The sequence below is a fragment of the Archocentrus centrarchus genome, chromosome 14 (genome assembly GCF_007364275.1).
Source record: "Archocentrus centrarchus isolate MPI-CPG fArcCen1 chromosome 14, fArcCen1, whole genome shotgun sequence".
NCBI lineage: Eukaryota > Metazoa > Chordata > Actinopteri > Cichliformes > Cichlidae > Archocentrus > Archocentrus centrarchus.
The window spans coordinates 1,181,710-1,207,286 of record NC_044359.1 but is presented as its reverse complement, the minus strand read 5'-3'; the positions used below and the strand labels follow the sequence as shown (position 1 = coordinate 1,207,286).

Genomic DNA, 25,577 nt, shown 5'->3' with positions numbered 1-25,577 from the left:
GACTTCCTGTTTTATTTTGATAGTCGTCTGGTCCCTGCCTGTTGTGTTGTGTTTTGCCTCCCCTGGTCTCGTCCAGGTAATTGGCAGCATCTGTGTTCCCAGCTGTTTCCACTCCCCTCATTATCCTCTTGGGTATTTAAGTCCTGTATTTTCTATGCCTGTTGTTGTATCCTCATCGGTTTCCTGCCTGTTTGTCTGGTATCTGGAATTCTTCTTAGTTATTTTTGTTCTGTATTTTTTGCCACTGGTCCCGTCCAGTCCGGCCTTTGATTTGCGCTCCAGCCAATAAAGCTGAGTTTAATATTTTACCTCCATCTCAGGTATCCTGCATTGGGGTCTGCTTCCTGCCTGCCACACAGCTGTTACATGACACAGCCTACAGGAGGGAGGTCTCCCATCTTTTTTTAGAGTCTTGTAAAAGATATTGACAGGTACCCTGGCCATGTAGCTGGAACTGGTAGGAAACTGAAATACCCTATGTGCAATCAGCTACTGGTTGAGATACCTGTCACCTGGTATGCTTTGATACATCGTTAGCCCCCATACATGCCCATATCCATGCAGATGTGAGGACATGCATGTGATTTTTCCCAGATCAGCAGTGGTGAACTTGATTCATTATAAGAAGAAAAAATGAATTAACAATTTTATAAGTAAAACAAAGTCACCAGCAAAATGCACTCAGTGAAACCAGCATCCAGACACCTAAACAAGTATAAATAGACTAGCAAAAAGCAAACAGGCAGGGTGGGGATTTTAATGGCACCCCCACTCTCAAAAAAACCCACAGAGCCCAAACATCACCACACAGGATGGTGATAAGAACCCAAGTAGCTGCAACATAGATCAAAAATCATGAAGTAGTGGACACCTGTGTGCCGAGGCAGAAACCAGACGCCTGTAAAATGTGTTGACTGCATGCATGAAGGTTGCAGTGATGCTGATGAACATCTGTCTGCTTAAATCATTACAGCAAATGTGTCCAGTTCAGGCTGACCTCACCATATAACCACAGAGATGGCCGATCAGATAGACTCAGACTAAAATCAGCATTACAGTGCAGACTTTCAGCTTTAAATTCAAGGGTTTAACACAATACTGCATTAACTTAGAGCCAGTTTTACACTGACCCTGTCCTGGGCCACTGGACAGCTGACTGACAAGCAGTTTCATGGTCAGCTGAGGATGAGCCCTCACTGTTGTTTCATGGAAAATTAATTTATTCAAATGTTCAGCTTGTATTTTATATCTTTTTACTAGAATTTTGAATATCACAACCTCCCTAAATTACTAGCTAACTTATTTTGATGATTTGTTTCTTTGCTTGTTTGTTTTAGCTTAAACCATCATATTTTTATCATTTTGTTCAGTTTTTTTTTCTGTTTCTGAAAAACCTGAAAAAATGATTAGCCCATTATTTTAGGAAGGTATATGTAATGCCCACACAATCTCAGTGTAACTGGGGAAGGCAATTATTAAACTGTAAAACCCAAATAATCCAACCAGAGAGTGAGCAGAAGCCTTCAATCAATCTGGTTCATCCTTAAAAATAATGATGCACTGACCAGCAGCTCAACAACACCAAAAGACCTGAAAGACCACAGAAGACAGCTGAAGTGCATGAAGACAGAATTATTTAAGTCTTGAGTAATCAGGCACCATCTTATCTCAAAGACCTCATAGTACCGTATCACCCCAACAGAGCACTTCACTCTCAGACTGCTGGCTTACTTGTGGTTCCTCGGATACCTAAGAGTAGAATGGGAGGCAGAGCCTTCAGCTTTCAGGCCCCTCTTCTGTGGAACCAGCTCCCAGCTTGGATTCAGGAGACAGACACCCTCTCTATTTTTAAGATTAGGCTTAAAACAACGGTAGCACAGTACAACGGCTGCATGACCGCGGACACCTGTCTCCCCTGTTTGTTCTGTTGTTTGTCTTCATGCAGAAGTTTGTTTGAACCTCATACATTGCCCTGGTATGGGACAAAATATGAGATGCTTTTTTTTCCTCCTCACTTATCTTACTGTATTCGCTTTGGATGGGTGTTCTGGAACGGCAACTTTGTTGTATAGTGTATATGACAATAAAGTTCAATCTAATCAGTCTAAAACTTTCCTCTTTGATCAAGCTTATAGTTAGGGCTGGATCAGGTGACCCTGAACCCTCCCTTAGTTATGCTGCTATAGGCCTAGGCTACTGGGGGGTTCCCATGATGCACTGAGTGTTTCTTTTATGTGCTCATCTCACATACACACATCAACTGCAATAATCATTATTACTCATTAAATTGGACTGCCCCTCCCTGAGCCTGGTTCTGCTGGAGGTTTCTTCCTGTTAAAGGGAGTTTTTCCTTCCCACTGTCACCAAGTGCTGCTCATAGGGGGTCGTTTTAATTCTTGGGTTTTCTCTGTACTAGTGTATGGTATTCATACTGAATAATGATGTCACTCAGAGGTGTGGTTAAAGAAAGAACAGGATCTGGAGCACCTCACAAATAACAGCTCAATCTTCTTCAACAGATGCAGAGGGTGAACATCTCAGGATGGTGCTGGTTGGGAAAACTGGAGCTGGGAAGAGTGCAGCAGGAAACACCGTCTTAGGAAGAAAAGCTTTTAAATCTACATCATCTTCTTCTTCAATAACAGCAGGGTGTCAGAAGGAAAAAGGAGAGTTTGAAGGTCAAACACTGGCTGTAGTTGATACTCCAGGTCTGTTTGACACTGAACTACCTGAGGAGGAGGTGAAGAGAGAGATCGCTAAGTGCATCTCCTTTGCTGCTCCTGGTCCTCATGTGTTCCTGGTTGTGATCCGGGCTGACAGATTCACCAAACAAGAACAAGAAACAGTGAAAATCCTTCAGAAGCTGTTTGGAGAAGAAGCAGCACATTACACCATGGCCTTGTTCACCCGTGGAGACGATCTGGAAGCAGATGGAGTCACCGTAGAAGAATTAAAAGAAAATAAAAAACTCAGTGACTTCATCAGTCAGTGTGGTGGAGGATATCATGTTTTTAACAACAGAAGCAAGGATCCCTCTCAGGTCAGAGAGCTGCTGCAGAAGATCAACTCCATGGTTCAGAGAAATGGAGGAAGCTGCTACACCAATGAAATGTTCAGAGAGGCTGAGAGAGCCATCAGAGAAGAGATGGAACGACTCCAGAGAGAAAAACCAGAGATGGCAGAAGAAGAAGCAAGAAGACAGGCAGAGGAAAGCAACGAGTACCTCAGGGCTTGTACTTTAGGGGCAAGCATTGGCAGCGTCTTAGGTCCAGTCGGAGCAGCTCTGGGAGCTGGAGTGGCCGCTGCAGTTGTAGCCATTAAACAAGCATGTGTTATCCAGTGATAACCACAGGGAGATGCTTTATTCACATTTCTCTGAGTGTCATCTACAACATCTACAAGTGTTTTAGAGAGGAGTAACATCTGTGGTTCATCACTTAGTAGTTATCGATCATGTGATTAGCTCTTTATAGAATAGAATTTTATTCCTGCTTTATTAAATGCAAAGCATAATGTAACTGCATTAGCCTGCAAACAGCTTGTTGATTTCTACTATAATAAACACACTGACAAGGATCCTGGAGTGTCAACAGTTTTTATTCTATTCATGCATGAAATCAGCATATTTGTGATTATCAGGTTGATGTTAACTTTGATCTGCCTGCATACTGAATGCTGCAGCCTCAATCACCAGATGTGAATGAAGCTCTGCTGCTGGTACAGAATACATTACTTTCTCTTCATGGTGGGGGTGGGAGAGAACCCCCCACCAGTGAATGCCTGGGGTATGATCTACTCTGACCCCTGTGGGATATGGCCGCATACTCTTGTGTTCAAAGCGTTCCGACTCCCTCTCAGCTTGAGTGAAGTGTTCCACAAACTTCCTCTTTGTTCGTGTTTAGTTTGTTGTTTTCCCTTTGAGCGCTGAGGACGGCTTCATGTCAGACATCACTGAGCTGCTCTCTGACTGTCACGTGGTTTCCACGCAGAGTCTAATGTTTCTGGATAGAAAACAATATGAACTGTTCTGTAATACATAAATAAAAATAACTGCTTGCATTCAAATTCAGACCATGAAACAATAATCTGAGCAGTATATAATACCCTGGTCCTGGGTCATTTTCACTCAGTGTCTTTGAGTTTTTGGACTTTCAGGTTTTGTTTATTTAACAAGGCATCGATACGGGTCTGAAGGATTGACGTCGGACATTGGTTGGAAATGATATGCTTGAGCAAGCCGTAATTAGCTTGGGCATGATGAGTTGTGCACGAATGGAATCAATTTTTGTAAATTCTGCTTTAAAATATAATCCTTCTGTTGTTATAGATTGCTGTAAAATTGCTTAAAGTATATATACAATTCTTCCACATCACGGGGGGGGGGGGCTATCTCAGCTGACATAGGGTGAGAGGCAGGGTACACCCTGTACAGGTTGCCAGCCTGTCACAGGGCCAACACAGAGAGACAGACAACCATTCACACTCACATTCATGCCCTCATTCACACCTGTGCCGAATTTAGAGTTTCCAATTAGCCTAACCCCACTGACTGCATGTCTTTGGACTGGAAAACCCACACAGACAGGGGGATAGGCTTTCTCTTCGTTGTGGGAGATCAGTCCCACAACAGCCATGTTGTCAGCATGGCAAAAAGCAAACTTTATGATGACGTTGGACTCTGATGTGGCCTCACAGCCGTGGGTGTACAGCAAGTACAACAGAGGGCTGAGCACACAGCCCTGGGGGGATCCAGTGTTGAGGCTGAGGGAGGATGAGATGAGGTGAGGTGACCCACTCGTACCACCTGAGGTCTGGTGGTCAGGATGCTGTAAACCCACCTGCACAGGAATGGGTCCAGGCCCAGGTCCAACAGCTTAGATACCAGCCAGGAGGGAACTATGGTGCTAAATGCTGAGCTGTAATCTACAAACAGCACTCTCACATAGTTCCCCTTACCAGGTCTTGTTGATTTAATTTGTGTAGTGCATTTATTGTTCATGCTGCCCTTAATCCAGTATTTTTACTATTACTGTAGTACCTTATCTTTTAAAACAGATGCAGATGGATGCAGTAGTGGACCGCTAACGTGGACAGTTCACTATTTGTCTTTGACCTCTGTGTGACCTCTGTTGTCTGTGAATCTCCAGGAGGTCCAGTTGGTGCTGTCAGCACATTTCTCCCAAATCTACATTACAGCATAAAGTCAGCCAATCAGCACACGCTCCATCTGAAGAGCCAATCCTGTTTCTTTGAGGATTACTCAGTGCTTTATCGCTGACTGCAGGTGCAGTCTGTGAACAGCAGATGGTGCTGTTTCCCTTTCTGTGCCCAGTGAACATATCAGTGTGAGACAGTCTGCTGAATAAGGACATGACGTGTTTGAAAGGAGGAGCCTTGAAGCAGGTTCTAACCCAGAGCTCAGAGTGAAATGAACCCATTCAGCAGCAGAACACCAAAGGAGACGCACCACAGACCGACTGCCTGAACAAGACAAACATGGCCAGTGAGTATACTGTACTCAGTGAGTGCTTTTACAGTTGTCATGCTTATTTAGGCTTTAAATTCCTATATTTAAATTCCTATATTCCTATATTGTGTAATATCCAGTATTCATTCACTAGTGCAATATTCATTCACCAAGTGCAATATTCATCATCTTCATTATTATATGTATACACATATTTACTTTTCTTACAACGTACAGATGCACCAATGTATGTATATATTTTTATACATGCTATTTTTTGTATATTTTACACATTGTTTATTTCTGTATATCTCTTGATTATATTGATCATACTAGATTATAATATTTTCATAATATTTTTATTTTAGAGAGTTTGATTTTCTGTTACATGGCACTGAACAGGAGTGGCCCTCCAATCTCATTGTACATCCTGTATAATGACAATAAAGGCATACTATTCTATTCTTCTAAATACGTTTTGCTTTAATAAAGTTCAACTTGAAATTATCTTTGGATAAAAAGGAAGATCAGCACCTCTTTAAATATTTATTTTCTGTTATATGAAGCACTTTGTGCTGAAAATACAGGAAATCTTTGAAAACCGTTTTTCAAAGACAATTAAAAATGTAAAGTTCAAAGTTTTTTGAATTCAGGAATTCTTAATATGGGCAGAAACAACGGTGAAGACTCTTCAGATATAACCCTTCATATTTTAGATAAAGCTGTAAGTCCCTGATTGTTTGTGTTGAAAATGTTCTTTACTGCATCTGTAAAATATTCTCTAACAGATGCAGAGGAAGCAGAGGAAACAGACCTCCGGATTGTTCTTCTTGGAAAAACTGGAGCTGGGAAGAGTTCAGCAGGAAACACCATCTTAGGAGGAAAAGCCTTTCAGCCTACTCTGTCTACATCCTCAGAGGGTCAAAGAGGTCGGTTTGAAGGTCAGAGGCTGGCTGTAGTTGATACTCCAGGTCTGTTAAATATCAGACTGACTGAAGAAGAGGTGAAGAGTGAGATCACTAAGTGCTTCTCATTAGCTCCTCCTGGTCCTCATGTGCTCCTGTTTGTGATCCGTGCCGGCAGATTCACTGAAGAAGAACAAGAAGCAGTGAAAATCATTCAGAAGGTGTTTGGACCAAAGTTCACATGTTACACTCTGGTCCTGTTCACTCATGGAGATGATGTGGAGGCAGACGGAGACACCATAGATAAACTCATCAGAGAAAATCCAGCTCTCTGCAGCTTCATCCATCAGCGTGCTGCTTCCTGTTCATCAGGAAGCAGCACGTGAGGCTGGGGAAGAATGTCTCGGACTCCCGGACCATCAGCACTGGCACTCCTCAGGGCTGTGTCCTCTCTCCTCTGCTCTTCTCCCTGTATACCAACTGCTGCACCTCTGACCACCAGTCTGTCAAGCTTATTAAGTTTGCAGACGACATGACTCTCATCGGACTCATCTCAGACGGGGACGAGTCGGCCTACAGGATGGAGGTCAAACGTCTGGTGTCCTGGTGCAGCCACAATAACCTGGTACTGAACGCCCAGAAGACAGTGGAGATTATAGTGGACTTTAGGAAGCACACAGCCCCTCTACCCTCCATCATCCTGACTGACACCCCCATCACCACAGTGGACTCTTTTCGCTTCCTGGGAACTACCATCACCCAGGACCTCAAGTGGGAGCCCACCATCACCTCTGTCATCAAAAAGGCCCAGCAGAGGATGTACTTCCTGCGGCAGTTGAAGAAATTCAACTTGCCAGCAAGGACCATGGTGCAGTTCTATACTGCCATCATTGAGTCCATCCTCACCTCCTCCATCACTGTGTGGTACGCTGGAGCCACCACTAGGGACAAACAGAGACTACAGCGCGTTGTGCACTCTGCTGAGAAGGTGATTGGCTGTAACCTCCCATCTCTCCAGGACCTGTACACCTCCAGGACACTGGGGCGTGCAGGTCGGATCACAGCCGACCACTCTCACCCTGGGCACAGACTTTTTGACCCTCTCCCCTCAGGCAGGAGGCTACGGTCCATACGGACCAGAACCTCCCGCCATAAGAACAGTTTCTTCCCCTCTGCTGTTGGACTCATGAACAATTACCCTAAGACTGTTACCACCACCCTCCACACATGCTGATGACCCTATGTCTATGCACCTGTCTGACTGCACTGATGTACATATTAGTGGAATATAGTCTACATTCTTTTATCTTTTAATTAGTCTCTGCACTGTATATTTTGTAATTTTGTAATATTGTGCTATAGTTATAGCTCTAATATCTCTGTATATTTGCAATTTGTATACTTGTATATTGTCTTATATAATTTTTATACTTACTTATTTGTTTTTTTCTGTAAGCACGAAGTACCGCAGCAATTTCCTAATGCTGTGAACCTGTTCACCCATATGGCAATAAAAACCTTCTGATTCTGATTCTGATTCTGATATCATGTTTTTAACAACAGAGACAGAGGTCCCTCTCAGGTCAGAGAGCTGCTGGAGAAGATCAACACCAGGGTTATGAGAAATGGAGGAACCTGCTACACCACTGAAATGTTGAAAGAGGCTGAGAGAGTCCCATTTCAGGTCCTTCCAGCTGCAGTTGCAGCTGCTGTTGGTGGTGGTATTGGAGCTGGTGTTGGAGCTGTAGGGGGTCTAGTAGGAGTTGCAGTGGGAGGTGCAGTGGGTGTCACAGCAGGAGCTATAATGGGTCTTAAATGACAGCTGTGTGTAATAAGAGATCATAAATGTTTCATACACTGATGCTCAGTGTTGATTATTTTTGGCTGCAGAGTCATGAAATAAAGTCATGAAACAAATAATCATAATAACACTTTATTTTTATTTGATCAGATTTTGATTTCTTGCTTATTTTACGGAATGTATCGTATTTGTTAAAAGTTTATTTCTATTGATTACACAGAGCTTTGAAACAAAGATGATCCTGTTCTTATTGATGATAATGATTAATCTGAAACAATTATGTAAACTGTGTTTTGAAGCCTGAGTTTGAGTTCTTGAATGATGCATCATGAGTCAAACAGATGAAATTATGGATGAATTCCTGTGCTGTCAGAGGACGAAGGATGAACTGAAAGGAACCGATCTGCAGAAAATTCAGAGTTCCTTATTTTTAAAACTTTTTGATATTTTAAGTATTTAAATTTTCAATACTGTGCTCATTATTGGTGTGTCTTTTATATTGTTCTGTCCTATGTCTGTGCTTGTTGCTGTGATTGATGTGTTGTACAGCACTTTGGCCAGCCTTGTTGTTTTTAAGGTGCTTTATAAATAAAGTGGTATGGTAGATGTTTGATCAAAGTGAGACATTAAAGACATCTGCTCAATATTTCCTCATGACGTTAAATGTTCTCTGTTGATAATAAATAAAGTGTGTGTTAGTCTTATTGACATCCATTCAGTGAACCTTCAAATCTAGTAGATGGATTTGCTGGTGGACACACAGGAAGTGTTGGACAATGATTTTTGTCTTCATGGACCTCACAGATGATGTCAGTGACTGTGATCTAAAAATAATAAACCAGTTAAGCTCATAAGGTTTAGAAATAAATAATAAACCAAAAAAATTTTTATTTTAGTTCTTTAACTTTTTAACTAGAACTTTGCATGAGTTACAAAGTTACCATATTATCATTATTAGGCGGCAGTAAAGATATGAAGGTCCCAGAAATGCATACATCCATAACTGAACTTTATTATTACAGTTACAGTATTACAGTTATTTTAAACTGTCTGTAAGATTTGTCACTTAAATTCTGAAGAACTTTAAATAAAAAACAAACCAAAGCTTTGATTCCATCATCAAACTCTCACGTTGAACATTTACAGGAAGCACCACAATAAGTCTGATCCACACCAGCTGCAGAACATCTGGACCCAAAGGATGTACCATTAACCTGTCAGAGCGACACCACAGTCTGTGATACTGTGTAGTTCTGGATGTTAGGAAGGTAACAGGCTGATGGAGGCTCGTGTCTGTGCTTTTAATAACTCTGTCTGCAGTCTGAGTGGAGAAACTGTTGTTATATAATTATTCAATAAAGACTTTATAAAAGCTCAGAAATGATTAATGGGGCTTGTAAAGCTGCGTCTGTGTTTTCATGTATCGTTGATACTGTCCAATAAAGTCTACTTCACAACGACCGGCTTTGTTACTGAGATATTGAAGCAGAAAGTATCTTTGATGCAATTCTTAAAGCCCTACATGGACCTGATGCAGGAGGCGGAGCCTGTGATGATTGACACCTGTGACAGACCCAGCTGAATGAGGACGTGATGCGTTCAGAGGGAGGAGACTGAAAGCAGTTAAGGACTCAGAGCTGAGGTGGAAATGAAACCATTCAGCAGCAGAAATCAGCAGAGACACATCACAGACCAACTACCTGAAAAAGATGGCCGGCACACCTGCAGGTGAGTACATTTACAACCTTCAGACTTATTTCCTGTGTCATCCAAACATGGCAGAACCTGAAACTTTGTTCAAAGGTAGAAAATTAAAGCTTTAACTTCCACATGGAGCACATTTATCATTGAAAACACAGTTTAGTCTAATCTGTCAGTGCACGTACTTGTCATGGCGTGTGTCTGGCAGGCAGGATTGGACCCCAGGATGCAGACTCACAAAACAGGACTTAAAGGAGGATTTATTGGGAAAAAATAACAGGAACCAGAACACAGCTAGGCAGGGGCTGGACAGATGCCAAAACTAAACTAAAGTAACTACAGAGGAGGGCCACACTACGAGGGAATACTGAAGACGACGCGACAAGAAACAGATGAACACTGAGGGCTTAAATACACAGCAGGTAATCAGGACAAGAGGAAACAGCAGGGAGCAACAGGTGAAGCAAATGAAACTAATAACAGGGGAAGCAAAACTAGACACAAAGCACAGGGAACACAAGACTGTCAAAATAATACAGGAAGTGACTAACCAAGGTGCACGCAGACTACATACGGGGAACTGGCACACAGACACGGGGCAGAGACGCAGACTAGTCACAACACTAGGAATAACTCAACATGAAAACACAGGAGGTCAGGGACAAGACATCATGACAAAACAGACAAGACCATGGAGCAGGGGAGACAGAGACAAAGGGAACAAGATCATCAAAACACACTGGGAATAAAACACTCAGGGAAAATAAACTAAAAACACAAAACGCTGGACAGACGGCCCAGGACCATGACAGTACTGTTAGAGTCCACCTTAATAAACAACTACAGCAGGAACAGGAGACACAAATACAGATTTTTCTGTAATGAAATTACTGTAACTGAAGATCACTGACCTCTTAGAGCTGGTTGAATGGACGGTGGGTGGAAGGTCCAAAATAGTTGAATAGATGCTGCTTTAAAAGATGTTTATGTCACCACCTTCTACTTTTATCACCTTATACCTTATACTAGTTACTGCTAAAAGGTAAACACACAAACATTTTTCAACCAATATTAAACTGAAATTTACTGTGAGGCACAAGTTTTATAGTAAAGTTGACTTTGGTTTATTACAAGGAGAAGTTTTACTCCAATAAAAACTGCTGTTGATGTTTGTGTGGCAGGAAAATATTTGACTCTCTGTGTGGTTCAAATGTTTTTAGGACAGCCTGATAATGAACTATAATTCTCCAGCCTAGAAAAAATGAATTCATGAACTGGATTTGCAGCATCGCTCTGAGGCAGGATGTCTCTAATTTTAGTGATATTAGATAAGATAAGATAAGATAGTGTTTATTTGTCACATGCACAGTTATACACAGTACAATGCACAGTGAAATGTATTTTGTACCTGCAACCATATATACACACACATATAAATAAGAAGAATAAAAATGAAAAAAAAGTAATTCACACTATACACTATACTCTATATACTATACACTATACACACTTTTTAAATTATAATATTTACATTGTGCAATAATGGTCCAGTTAGGGCTCAGAGTTGAGCAGACGGATGGCTTGTGGGTAAAAACTCTTCTTCAACCTTTCAGTCTTAGTCCTCAGGCAGCGGTAACGCCGGCCTGATGGGAGCAGGGAGAAGAGAGAGTGTCCAGGGTGGCTGGGCTGTTTTAGGATCTTCATGGCCCTCAGCCTGCACTGCTTGGTGTAAATGTCCTGCAGGTTGGGGAGGGTGGTTCTGATGGTCCGTTCAGCTGAACGAACCACCCTTTTTAGGGCCATGAAGTCCTGCTTGGTGTAAATGTCCTGCAGGACATTTACTTATCTGATATTGATCAGATAAGTAAATGTCCTGCAGGACATTTACTTATCTGATATTGATCAGATAAGAACAAAAACCCAGTGAATTATTTTGGTCAGTTGGGGTGATGGTGGTTCATAATTTAACATAAAAAAGAAATCTGCAGATATTCAGTGACATGTCTACACTCAGTGTGATCATGTGTTTGTGTGATTCTCCAACAGATGCAGAGCTCAGGATCGCACTTGTTGGGAAAACTGGAGCTGGGAAGAGTGCAGTGGGAAACACTATCTTAGGAAAAGATAAAGTTTTTAAATCTACATCATCCACCTCATCAGTAACATCAGAGTGTCAGAAGGAAAAGACTCAGTTTGATAATCAAACCCTGGCTGTGGTTGATACTCGTTTGCTGCTCCTGGTCCTCATGTGTTCCTGGTGGCAGATTCACCAAAGAAGAACAAGAAACAGTGAAAATCCTTCAGGAGATGTTTGGAGAAAAAGCAGCAGGATACACTGTGGTCTTGTTCACCCGTGGAGACGATCTGGAAGCAGATGGTAAAACTATAGAGGAACTGATCCAAGGAAATTCAAATCTCAAAGACTTCACCCATCAATGTGGTGGAGGATATCATGTTTTTAACAACAGAAAGAAGAATCCCTCTCAGGTCAGAGAGCTGCTGAAGAAGATCAACACCATGGTTCAGAACAATGGAGGAAGCTGCTACACCAATGAGATGTTCCAAGAGGCTGAGAGAGCCATCAGAGAAGAGGCAGAAAAACTTCAGAGAGAAAATCCAGAGATGAAGCATGAAGCAGCGAGAAAAAAGGCAGAAGAAGATAATTCATTTATTCGAAATGCAGTCATATTCACTCTGTCTGCTGTTGGTGGAGCATCTGCAGGAGCCGTGGCAGGACCAGTGGGAGCTGTAGTAGGAGGTGCAGTGGGTTTCACAGCAGGAGCTGTAGCTGTGGCAAAGAAGGCCTGTGTTATACAGTAACAGGGTTCACTGAGCTGCAGCTTAATTAGAATAAAGTCACATTAATATGAAGATGCAGAAAAATCAATAACTAATTTCTGTTTGATCATACATTTATATTTTTTCTCTTTTTCCTTTTTTTGTAACTAAATGTATCATCCTCACTAACAAGTTTTAGAGTCTTAATTTCTTAATGTGATTAATGGGTCATTACTGCTCCTGTTATCAGCAATATAAAACATGTTTTCATGTAGAAGTCTGCAGAGTTCCCAAGTTTGATTTCTCAATGATACATAAGGACTCAGAGAGCAGTGCTGTTGATGAAGGTTGTCTTTGCTGTCAGAGGAGCTGGTGTAACAAAGGAAACTGAAATCAGACAGAAAACCATCACTGAGATGTTTGTGTTGATTAAAGTGTGACATTAAAGAGCAGCAGACACATTTGTGTTATGTTTCATCTGAACTTTGTTCTAACGTGATAATAAATAATAAAGACAATAAAGGAAACTGACTCTGTGTGAGGAAGGAGACTAAAGGTCTCAGAAATGAGTCTGATGTGTTTTAGGAGGATCATGTGAGTATGGACACAGCATTAAAGGTCATTGAAGCTTTACAGCAAAGAAATAACTCCCGTCTGCAGCGAACTCATTACACTCTTTTTTTATTGGACAGACTGACGTCAGACTGAATGATCACATTATTATGAAGTTCTGATCAGAGCGAGCTGGAAATACTTCTGTCCACATGCTGGTGCCTCCTCACTGTATTTATGAATGATAGAAATAAGCACCATAACAGAAAAGTCCTGATTAATATTGAATCTGTAACTTGTTCCAGTCCACATACAGCAGATGAAGTTTGACTGCATGGATCAGGATTTACACATTTATTCTCTCTAAGAGAGGCTCAGGGCACAGTTACTGGAGAAGAAATGCTCAGTGCATCATGGGTAATCCCTCTGCCTGAGGTTATTGCAGCATCAACAAAAGGTTTTAATTGTTGTTCGTGCCTTAAGAGTCCTCAGGTTCAAAGGTTATAATCCCTGTCAACAAACATCCTCTGTACATTCCCTGCCAACATATCACATCTGGCTTTGTACATAATTAGTGCAGTTTTATATTTTATGCTGAAGGATGGTTCGGGGTCACCTGGTCCACCTGTAAATATAAGCTATAAGCTCCTATAAAGAGTTATGTTAATGGTCATGTTCTCATGATTATAGGTTTTTGAAGTAGTTTTGTTTTGTTCCTGTTGCATTTGTTGGTTTTGTTCCTTTGTTTTTCTAATTTCTCTGATTTCCTTTCATTTCTGATTTGAGTCTTTTGCAAAGTACTCTACAGTATAGTACAGTGTGTGTCTCTGAATGTTTGGCCTCACTTCATTGGCTCCCAGTTCGTTTTAGGATTGATTTTAAAATCCTTTTATTTGTTTTTAAATGTCTTCATGGCCTCGCCCCGTCATATCTGTCAGATCTGCTCCACCTGTACGTTCCTTCACGTTCACTCAGGTCAGCTGATCTGGCACTGCTGGCTGTCCCAAAGACAAAGAGGAAGTCCAGAGGTGACCACACTTTTTCAGTTGCTGCCCCAAAACTGTGGAACGATCTTCCTTTGCACATTAGGCAGGCTGACTCACTCTCTGCTTTTAAGTCCTCTCCTAAAATACATTTCTTCTTATTGGCTTTTAACTCAGTTTGAGGTGTTGGTTTTCTTTGTTTATTTTCTTAGCTGTGGTTTTTATTTATTTTTAATTCTTTCCTTATCTTGTGTCTGTGTTCTGCTTGTTTGTTCGTAGTTTTGTACAGCACTTTGGCAACTGCATGTGATTTTAAAGTGCTTTATAAATAAAGTTGAGTTTGAGTTTGAGTTTGAGTGTGTGTGTAAGACGTGAGTAACTAAAAGTGAGAGTAGACAAATGAAAAATTTTGTCCAGGAACAAAAATCACTAGATCAAAGGTTAGGACCATTTCACAAACTGCTGTGTTGTAATGTTGTAACATAAACATGTCAACACAAAAAAATGAATTAATTATAAGATTAAACCCGCAGTGTTTTCCGGCCCTTTTGGCTTTTGATGGCTTCTAACAGGTCACAGTTGAGGTGCCTCTGAATTGTTAACAGCTCCACCAAACAGTGAATCTCCCTCTGAAGGTTTTGAGGCCTTCGTGGACAGCCAGGATTCTTCATGGAGCATCTTTACACTGCTGTATGGGTACTTTCACATAATAATCTGAAAGTTTCTTCCACAACAGTTTCAGCACAATGTTGTGTTGTTTCATAGTTTTTGCTCCACACTGTAGAAAAAGTGAAAAACTGTCTCTGAATATGGATGTCCAAACTTTTCACTGTGACCAGATCATTCTGGATATTTCTCTGCTTTGTTCAAATAATCTTAGGGGATCACTAGATTTAGAATTTTTTGGACTCTTCAAGACACTTTATATAACCTCAGTGTTCATCTGATCTGTTTTTCCCCGTCTCTCCGCTTCCTCGTTCCCTCACATTCTTCTGAACTCTGGATTCTCTTTTGAAAGGTGCAGGCTGCTCTGAAGACAACGAAGGAAGTGGCCTGGGGCATAATTAGGAATTAGCAGATCAGTAAAGTATTGTGGAGTTAATGCAAAGAAGGTTACAAAAAGATGGTTTTGAAAAATAGGGCTTGTCTACAGACATAAAAATATAAGATATAAAATTATAATTTTCATAACACTTCTGAAAAAATTCACAGTGAACAGTTATGTACTGTAGCTTACATGACACTCTTATAAGGTGGAGTATTAAAATTGCTGTGCTTGGAGTTTATTACACCCACAGCAGTGGAGCAATGGCCTCACTGGGGGTCACCGCTTGGACAAACCACACGTGTGTACTGCAGTACACTGTAATACTTGGACTAGTTTGGTTTATCAAATTTGGTTATGAATATAATTATTTTGAGTATTATTACATCAAACAGATTTTAATTTTAAATTTCTTACAACATTGATTTTACCCCTTTTTTCCAGTTTGAAAATCTGTGACTCACACAGTAACACAAAGCGCAGGTCTGTCAGGTTTCTTATAAGCAATCAAAGTCAGATGTATTAAAAATTGTTTATTTGGTATCTTTATATTTATTATCATGTTAGATAAAGTTCAGAGGAAACACAAAGCAGATGGTCTGCTGCTCTTTAATGTCACACTTTGATTATAACAACCATCAATTTGCTTTTCTGCAAACTTGTCGATTCCAGTTCATCTGTTACATTCATCATCCAAGACTACACACAGCTTCAACACATTTTCTATAACCTGGATTACTGTTTAGAACCTAAGCGCTAAAGAATGTCCCATTGATCACATGATCATTAATCAATAATGGTAATTAAAATTAAGATTCTCTTATCTCATAAAATGAATAGTCTGTAATTAAAGATGATTCAGAGAAAAAGAGTCAAGAAAACAATAATAATTACAAACCATTCCTGTGTCTGTATATTAATGTGATTTAATGGGTTTCTGCTACATGAGAATTCATTATCACTGTATTTTGCATGCATCATCTTGAAGAGCCCTAGCTGCAGCAGATACTGCAGCTGCCACTGGACCTTTCAGTCCTGCAGCAGCAGCTTCAGCAGCAGCCAGAGCAGCTTGAATGAAGGAGTTGTCTCTCTCTGCCGTTCTTCTTGCTTCTTTGAGCTCCATGTTTGGATTTTCTGTTTGAAGTCGCTTCATCTCTGCTCTGATGGCTCTCTCAGCCTCTCTGAACATCTCATTGGTGTAGCAGCTTCTTCCACTTATCTCAGCCATGGTGTTGATCTTCTTCAGCAGCTCTCTGACCTGCGAGGGATCCTCGTCTCTATTCTTAAAGACATGATATCGTCCTTCACACTGATGGATGAAGCTGCGGAGAGCTGGATTTTCACTGATCATTGTTTCTATGGTGACTCCATCAGCATCCAGGTCGTCTCCACAGGTGAACAAGGCGAAAGTGTAATCTGTTGACTTTTCTCCAAACACCTTCTGGATGATTTTCACTGTTTCTTGTTCTTCTTCTGTGAATCTTCCGGCCTGGATCACAACCAGGAACACATGAGGACCAGGAGCAGCTAATGAGATGCATCTACTGATCTCTCTGACCACCTCCTCTTCAAGGAGTTTGGTGTCAAACAGACCTGGAGTATCAACTACAGCCAGAGTTTGACCTTCAAACTTTCCTGTTTCCTTCTGACACTGTGATGTCACCGAGCCAGCAGATGATGTGGATTCAAAACCTTTTCTCCTTAAGATGGTGTTTCCTGAAGCACTCTTCCCAGCTCCAGTTTTCCCAACAAGCACCATCCTGATCTCTGCTTCCTCTGCATCTGACAGACATGACAAAGACATGATATCATATTCAGAATCTTTACATCAGCTGCTCCTTAAAAATATTATTGTTGCACCTTGAAAATGATCCAGTGTGAACAGTGAGCTGACAGTGAAGCAGTAACTGTGCTGACGTGGATCAAAGAGAAACAAACTTTCAACTGAAAACATCAAAGAGCAAAACTTAGTTCTAAGAACACTTTGAAGCAAACAGCTGTTCAGTAATGATGCAGAACAAGTGTCACAAAGACACACAACCAGCCACTGATACACATCATTACCAAACACCTCCACTAGAGGGCAACAGCACCTCCACTGTGAGGGATCCTGCACATTATTCTCTTCTTCAGCTTACTGAAAATATTCAAATCACCCTCAAATACACTTTGTTCTTTTCCTCATGAAGAAAGGGGTTCTATTTCAAAAAGTAGTTCTGTTTTTTTCCTCTCCCAGAACAGTAAAAACAGGATCTTTTATTTTTCATCCAACTTTGGAGTGTTGGTGTTTACATCAGCAGAGCCTTATTATAGACCATTTCTGCTAATTTATGAACTAAACAAGTCATTGTGGATCAGAGTTTACAAAATGCTTAACATGGATAGTAATAATTAAAAAAAACAATAGATACCAAATATGTGCATAACACTGGAAAACAGTCAGAGATAAAACAGAGTGATAATCTTTACAAAAAAGATAAAGATGAAACAGGTGGGCGTTGAGCTTTGCTACTCTTCATCTGAAGTCAGCTCGGACCTGAAATTTGTAATAAAAATGTTTAAATTTACTTACCAAGCAGAGAATCATAGTTTGTTAGGTTTTTGTCAGTCATGTCTGTGAATATGATTTTGTGTCACTGTTGAAGTCCTGCTGTTTTTTTACCCCCCCTTTTTTTTTTCTAATCTCTGGCATGTATCAGAGTCTGCTCCTAGTTTCTCCCTCTGAACACATCCTGTACTTTTGTAGCTAAGAGCTGACAAACATTTGGGTTTGTCAGAGGCATGCGTGCACTTTGTGCATGCTGTGTGTTTGCTGCGAGAAAAGGGAGGAGCATATGGAGAGCCATTTCATCCAAAATTAAGTAAATAAATAAATGAATAAGTAAATAAATAAATAAATACTGCTATTGATAAATCATAAATAAATATTCCATGAAATAAATAAATATCCCCATGAAATAAAACAAAATATTTTATATAAATACAGATAAAACTCCGCCCCCTCATTTGAATATAAGAACATGAAATAAAAAGAGCTTCAAACGAAAAACAGGGTTAAGAAATAAAAGTCACTGAAATATGTAAAGTAGCATTACAAAATAAAAGTGTCACAAAATAAAACTCCATTATGAAATAAATAAATAAATTGTGAAGTAAATAGAATAGAATAGAATAGAATGCCTTTATTGTCATTATACAGGATGTACAATGAGATTGGAGGGCCACTCCTGTTCAATAAATCTTGAAATAAATTAAAATAAAATAAGAAAAATTTATTTAATTTTATTTTATTTCATTTATTTATTTATTTATTCATTTATTTATTTAATTTTGGGACCCCAAGGCATTCCCAGGCCAGCCGAGAGATATAATCTCCCCAGGGTGTCCTGGGTCTACTACGGGGCCTCCTCCCGGTGGGACATGCCCGAAACACCTCACCCAAGAGGCGGCCAGGAGGCATCCTAATCAGATGCCCGAGCCACCTCAAGTGGCTCCTTTTGATGTGGAGGAGCAGCGGCTCTACTCTGAGTCCCTCCCAGATGGCTGCGCTCCTCACCCTATCTCTAAAGAAGAGGCCAGCCACCCTTTGAAGGAAACTCATTTCTGCCGCTTGTATTCGCGATCTTATTCTTTCAATCACTACCCAAAGCTCGTGATCATAGGTGAGGGTAGGAACATAGATCGACCAGTAAATCAACAGTAAATCAACAGCTTCACTTTTACACAAGCTCCCTCTTCACCACAACAGACCGGTGCAGCCTCCGCATCACTGCAGAAGCAGCCCCGATCCATCTGTTGATCTCCTGCTACCTTCTCCCATCACTCGTGAACAAGACCCCGAGATACTTGAACTCCTCCACTTGGGGCAGGAATTCGTCCCTGAGCCGGAGAGAGCACTCCACCCTTTTCCAGCTGAGGATCATGGCCTCAGACTTAAGGCCCTTTCACACTGGATGCGTAAATTCCATGCGAATGTTTCGTGTGTTAAAAATATTTTTTGTTATATTTTGTTTTTAATGGAGCCATTCACACCAGCCATTCACAGGACGAATTTGCGGCATTTATTTTTTCGGATCAAGTTCAATTTTTCTGTTGATCTGACCAATCAGGGCACTGTCAAGTAGTGACGCAATCAAAACATGCGTTTAGACGTGTAAACACCAGGAAAGCGGCTGGACCAGACGGTATTAGTGGACGTGTCCTTAAGACCTGCGCTGACCAGCTGGCACCTGTGTTTACAGTGATATTCAACCTCTCACTGAAACTGTGTGTGATTCCCACCTGCTTTAAAAAGTCCATCATAGTCCCTGTCCCAAAGAAACCACACCCCAGCAGCCCCAATGACTTCAGGCCCATAGCACTCACCTCTGTGGTGATGAAGTGTTTTGAGAGACTCATCAAGACATTCATCACCTCCTCACTGCCCACCACCCTCGACCCACTACAGTTTGCATACCGGCCAGACAGATCCACAGATGACGCCATATCCTTCCTCCTCCACAAGACCCTTTCACACATAGACACTGGTAAGGGGAACTATGTGAGAGCGCTGTTTGTAGATTACAGCTCAGCATTCAACACCATAGTTCCCTCCAGGCTGGTCTCTAAGCTGCTGGACCTGGGCCTGGGCCCATCCCTGTGCAGGTGGGTTCACAGCTTCCTGACCAGCAGACCACAGGTGGTACGAGTGGGTCACCTCACCTCATCCTCCCTCACCCTCACCACTGGATCCCCCCAAGGCTGTGTGCTCAGCCCTCTGCTGTACTCACTGTACACCCATGACTGCGAGGCCACGTCAGAGTCCAACGTCATCATCAAGTTTGCTGACGACACTGCTGTTGTGGGACTAATCTCTCACAATGAGGAGACAGCCTACAGGAGAGAGGTCTCCCGCCTGGAGAACTGGTGCCAGGAGAACCACCTCCTGCTCAACGTCAGCAAAACGAAGGAACTGATCGTGGACTTCAGCAGGAAGCAGCAGAGGGACTACCATCCACTTGTCATCAGTGGTGCTGAGGTGGAAAGAGTGGACACCTTCAAATACCTGGGAGTGACCATCTCACAGGACCTGTCCTGGACTCATCACATAAACATCACTGTGAAGAAGGCCAGACAGCGTCTCTACCTCCTCAGGCGGCTGAGAGACTTCAAGCTCCCACTCAAGGTGCTCAGGAACTTTTACACCTGCACCATCGAGAGCATCATGCGTGGGAGCATCACCACCTGGATGGGAAACTGCACCAAGCAGGACTTCATGGCCCTAAAAAGGGTGGTTCGTTCAGCTGAACGGACCATCAGAACCACCCTCCCCAACCTGCAGGACATTTACACCAAGCAGTGCAGGCTGAGGGCCATGAAGATCCTAAAACAGCCCAGCCACCCCGGACACTCTCTCTTCTCCCTGCTCCCATCAGGCCGGCGTTACCGCTGCCTGAGGGCTAAGACTGAAAGGTTGAAGAAGAGTTTTTACCCACAAGCCATCCGTCTGCTCAACTCTGAGCCCTAACTGGACCATTATTGCACAGTGTAAATATTATAATTTATAAAAGTGTGTATAGTGTATAGTATATAGAGTATAGTGTATAGTGTGAATTACTTTTTTTTTTATTTTTATTCTTCTTATTTATAAATGTTGCAGGTACAAAATACATTTCACTGTGCATTGTACTGTGTATAACTGTGCATGTGACAAATAAACACTATCTTAATCTTAATCTTACCTGCCAGGAGGACCAGAAGCAGCATCACAGCGTCCATGATGAGAGACTAAGATCATTTCAGAGTCATCTCTGCTTTCTACACTAAAACCTAAAGTTTGGGAAATAAAGGCAGAGCAGTAACCTCCTAATCATGAACTGTTTCACAGCTGCTGCTTCTCCTCTGACTCTAAATTAACTGTTTGTACTTCGGTGGTTTCTCAGGTCGTCCTGTGACTTCCTGTTAACAGCAGCTTGTTCTGTAGCTCGGAGGGGGAAACATGTTGGTGCTGCACAGACAGGAAGTTCACAGTCACACCCAGAAGAAGAGGAAGACCTCCCTGTACCTCAAACCGTTTCATTGGTCCTGAGGAGACCACAGACTCTCAGAGATGAGCGCAGCGTGTTGGACTTCCTGGAAGAACTGATGCTTTAAATGTCTCTGACACTCATCAGACTTTGTACAGGGTTCACCTCCACACAGTTACTCTGTGTGTGTGTGTGTGTGTGTGTGTGTGTGTGTGTGTGTGTGTGTGTGTGTGTGTGTGTGTGTGTGTGTGTGTGTGTGTGTGTGTGTGTGTGTGTGTTTCGTCTATTTCACTTCCTTATTTTTCTGTTTATTTTTCAACAATAGTTTCATGAAATAAAGTTCAGTGAAGAATTTGATCTGTTTTTCCTTTTTTTCTGGTTCAGTAAATTAAGTATTTTAAGCATTTCTCAGCATTGGAGCTCAAATCATTCATGTTGCACTTTTTTCTAGTTTATATATAAAACAATTTTAACCCTCTAATAAGTGATTAAATGGAGAACATGTTTATAATATGAAACACAGTTTGACTTCATACATGAAGGATGTGAAAAGTCAGGTTGTGTATTATTACATGATATTAATACCTGTTATAAATGTGGAGGTTCAGTATTTAAATTTCAGCTTGTTTTGTGTCCCAATCAGAGCAGAGACTGATGGAAACATTTAATCAAAGCCATCAGTGTGTTAAAATGAACCTGCATTATTTAAACAATAAATGAATATATTAACGGTTAAATATCACTGTGGGGGGGTAGATCTGTAGATTTAATGTTCTGGTATAGATGCTCTAATGTTTACATTTAAAATACAAAGTTATTTGACAGGAAAATTCATTAAAAAAAAAACGAACAGGAGAACGATTTACGTTAAAGTGGAAAAGAGTACATAAAGAGTACACAAAGAGTACACAAAGAGTACACAAAGAGTACATAAAGACTACATAAAGAGTACACAAAGAGTACACAAAGACTACACAAAGAGTACACAAAGAGTACACAAAGAGTACACAGAGAGTACATAAAGAGTACATAAAGAGTACACAAAGAGTACACAAAGACTACATAAAGAGTACACAAAGAGTACACAAAGAGTACATAAAGAGTACACAAAGAGTACACAGAGAGTACATAAAGAGTACATAAAGAGTACACAAATAGTACACAAAGACTACATAAAGAGTACACAAAGAGTACACAGAGAGTACATAAAGAGTACATAAAGAGTACACAAAGAGTACATAAAGAGTACACAAAGACTACACAAAGAGTACACAAAGACTACATAAAGAGTACAAAAAGACTACACAAAGAGTCCACAAAGACTACATAAAGAGTACACAAAGACTACATAAAGAGTACACAAAGACTACACAAAGAGTACACAAAGAGTACACAAAGAGTACATAAAGAGTACACAAAGACTACATAAAGAGTACACAAAGAGTACACAAAGGGTACACAAAGACTACATAAAGAGTACACAAAGAGTACACAAAGACTACACAAAGAGTACACAAAGAGTACATAAAGTGTACATAAAGAGTACACAAAGAGTACACAAAGACTACATAAAGAGTACACAATGAGTACACAAAGAGTACACAAAGACTACATAAAGAGTACACAATGAGTACACAAAGAGTACATAAAGAGTACACAAAGAGTACATAAAGAGTACACAAAGAGTACATAAAGTGTACATAAAGAGTACATAAAGATTACACAAAGACTACACAAAGAGTACACAAAGAGTACACAAAGAGTACATAAAGAGTACACAAAGAGTACATAAAGTGTACATAAAGAGTACATAAAGATTACACAAAGACTACATAAAGAGTACACAAAGAGTACACAAAGAGTACATAAAGAGTACACAAAGAGTACACAAAGAGTACATAAAGAGTACACAAAGAGTACACAGAGAGTACACATAGAGTACACAAAGAGTACATAAAGAGTACACAAAGAGTACATAAAGAGTACATAAAGATTACACAGACTACATAAAGAGTACACAAAGAGTACATAAAGAGTACACAAAGAGTACACAAAGAGTACACAGAGAGTACACAGAGAGTACACAAAGAGTACACAAAGACTAAACAAAGAGTACAAAAAGAGTACACAAAGAGTACATAAAGAGTACATAAAGAGTACATAAAGATTACACAAAGACTACATAAAGAGTACACAAAGAGTACACAAAGAGTACATAAAGAGTACACAAAGAGTACATAAAGAGTACACAAAGAGTACACAAAGACTACACAAAGAGTACACAAAGAGTACATAAAGTGTACATAAAGAGTACATAAAGATTACACAAAGACTACATAAAGAGTACACAAAGAGTACACAAAGAGTACACAAAGAGTACACAAAGAGTACACAAAGAGTACACAGAGAGTACACAGAGAGTACACAGAGAGTACATAAAGAGTACATAAAGAGTACACAGAGAGTACACAGAGAGTACATAAAGAGTACACAAAGAGTACACAAAGAGTACACAGAGAGTACACAGAGAGTATGAGGGAGAAGCGCTCATCAACAGTTTACAGCTGTTACAGGGTCACATGTCACATCGTGTTCATGAAAACAACAGGAAGTGTTCTCAGTCGATGAGTCGAGGACATGATCACTGTTTTCTTCACTGTGTCACGAACGTTGCATTTATGATGTGATCATTCTGTCTGTGTTTGTTTGTTTGTTTACAGCGACCTTCGTCTGACTGTAGCTGAACTTCTCTGTTGTGTGTAAAGAACAACAGTGTGTTTATTACTGCCTCTGACTAACATGGTAAATGGACTAGTTCTTATCTAGTGCTTTTCTACTCAGTCTGAGCACTCAGAGCACTTCTACAACACGTTTACATTTACCTCTTCATATAAGCACTTCCATGAGTAACTAAGCTAAATGCTTTTATTATCTAACATTCACACTCCAGCACTTGCGTCAGGGAGCAACTTGGGGTTAAGTATCTTGCCCAAGGATACTTTGGCATGCAGCCTGGAGTAGCCAGGAATCGAACCGCTGACCTTCTGATCAGTAGGTGACCTGCTACAGCCACCTCTGTATGTATGTAGCCTGCTTCGGACTATGATTATGTCTCTAAATACTGTAACATGGTTAAATGTGATTAACATAAATGTTCCTGCCATTATTAGCTAAATATTTTAAATGTAAGTGAGAGGGTGTTTGTACAGTAACAATCCCTGCCTCCATCAAAGCTGAGATAACCGTCCACACGTACACCAATCAAATCGTTTCCCATCCTCAGAATCATGTGACCCTGGAGAGCAGCGTCTCAGATTGTAAACTCAGCTGTTGGTGAGTCTAAACTTGTTTTGCTTCGTCAAACTCGAGTACTGACAGGAAGTAAACGTCATAACGAGATTTCCATCAGTGGACCTGCTGAAGTGTTTCGCTCTCACACAGTCTGCTATTGTGTTATTGTTAACATCACTGTGCTGCCATTGTGTGTCATTGTGGTTGGACTGAGTCAAGCTTTTTATCACAGTCTCATATTTGGGCCTTTTTCATTGACACTGTGCAGAGGACGGAGTGAAGAGAAGGACCACCAGGTGTCTTACCTGAACATTATATTACAATATTACAGTAATGACCTCACCATAAAAGCTCCTTTTAAAGAGAAGAGTGCAGCTGGGTCAGAGGGTTTCCATCTCTGCTCATTTTCACTGTTTCTACAAGAAGTCAGATTTTTGTGTTTAAACTTGTTTTAAAATCAGTGCAAGAAACTCGATGAAGCAACAACACAAAACTGAAAACACGACGACAAAAACACTTTAATGTTTTTATTTTAATGGTGTCAGAAGACAAACACCAGAGAGGAGATGATGATGATGATAATGATGATGATGAGGATGATGATGATGATAATGATGATGATGAGGATGATGATGGATGATGATGATGATGATGATGGATCGGCGTCATGTGAAACAAACAGGTCAGAAACAGAGTATTTCCACGGTAACGATCAGCCCTGTGTTTTATTTGTGCTTTTGTTTCAGTGCGTTGTGTAGCTGTCGGCCACGCTGCATGATGGGAGGTCAGAGGTCAGCAGAGGTGGCGGGTCAGCAGGTCCCAGAGGCAGCAGCAGCACAGCAGAGTCGAACACGCCGCCAGACACGACTTCCTGCCGCCGTCCCGATCCTGATGCTGATCCACGACGTAAACTGAGAGGACAGGAAGTCACATGACTGATCACAGCAGGACGTCAGTGAGGCGTTCACCATCTGTGACTGTTTTTACATCATAGATGATCGATTATTACTGCTATAAACTTTGGCCTGTTCTGGGCTCTGTGTGATGAC

At 41.0% G+C, this 25,577-nt stretch overlaps 2 protein-coding genes and 1 pseudogene across 2 annotated transcripts in view; 1 reads left to right on the top strand and 2 right to left on the bottom strand.

Moving 5' to 3' along the window:
* Positions 1-2,542: 2,542 nt before the first annotated feature.
* Positions 2,543-25,577, top strand: part of LOC115791920 (GTPase IMAP family member 8-like) — a 158,721-nt pseudogene continuing 135,686 nt past the window's right edge.
* LOC115791930 (GTPase IMAP family member 7-like) lies at positions 15,753-21,158 on the bottom strand. Its single transcript, XM_030746230.1, has 2 exons — positions 20,953-21,158; positions 15,753-17,014 (listed from the first exon to the last, which is right to left on the bottom strand). Exons 1-2 carry the CDS (start codon positions 20,987-20,989, stop codon positions 16,191-16,193), a joined length of 861 nt encoding a protein of 286 aa, XP_030602090.1. The 5' UTR covers positions 20,990-21,158; the 3' UTR covers positions 15,753-16,190.
* The window catches only part of LOC115791941 (cysteine-rich and transmembrane domain-containing protein 1-like), a 4,761-nt gene continuing 4,273 nt past the window's right edge, over positions 25,090-25,577 (bottom strand). Inside the window, exon 5 of the mRNA XM_030746250.1 lies at positions 25,090-25,439. Within this exon, the coding sequence (XP_030602110.1) occupies positions 25,321-25,439 (119 nt within the window). The 3' untranslated portion in view covers positions 25,090-25,320. The remainder of the gene's footprint in view (positions 25,440-25,577) is intronic.

Coding starts and splice junctions, on each gene's coding strand:
- LOC115791930 (XM_030746230.1), bottom strand. CDS start 20,989: ATGGACGCTGTGATGCTGCTTCTGGTCCTCCTGGCAG. Junction 17,015..20,952: donor GCTTCTGGTCCTCCTGGCAG/GTAAGATTAAGA, acceptor CATGTCTGTCAG/ATGCAGAGGAAGCAGAGATC.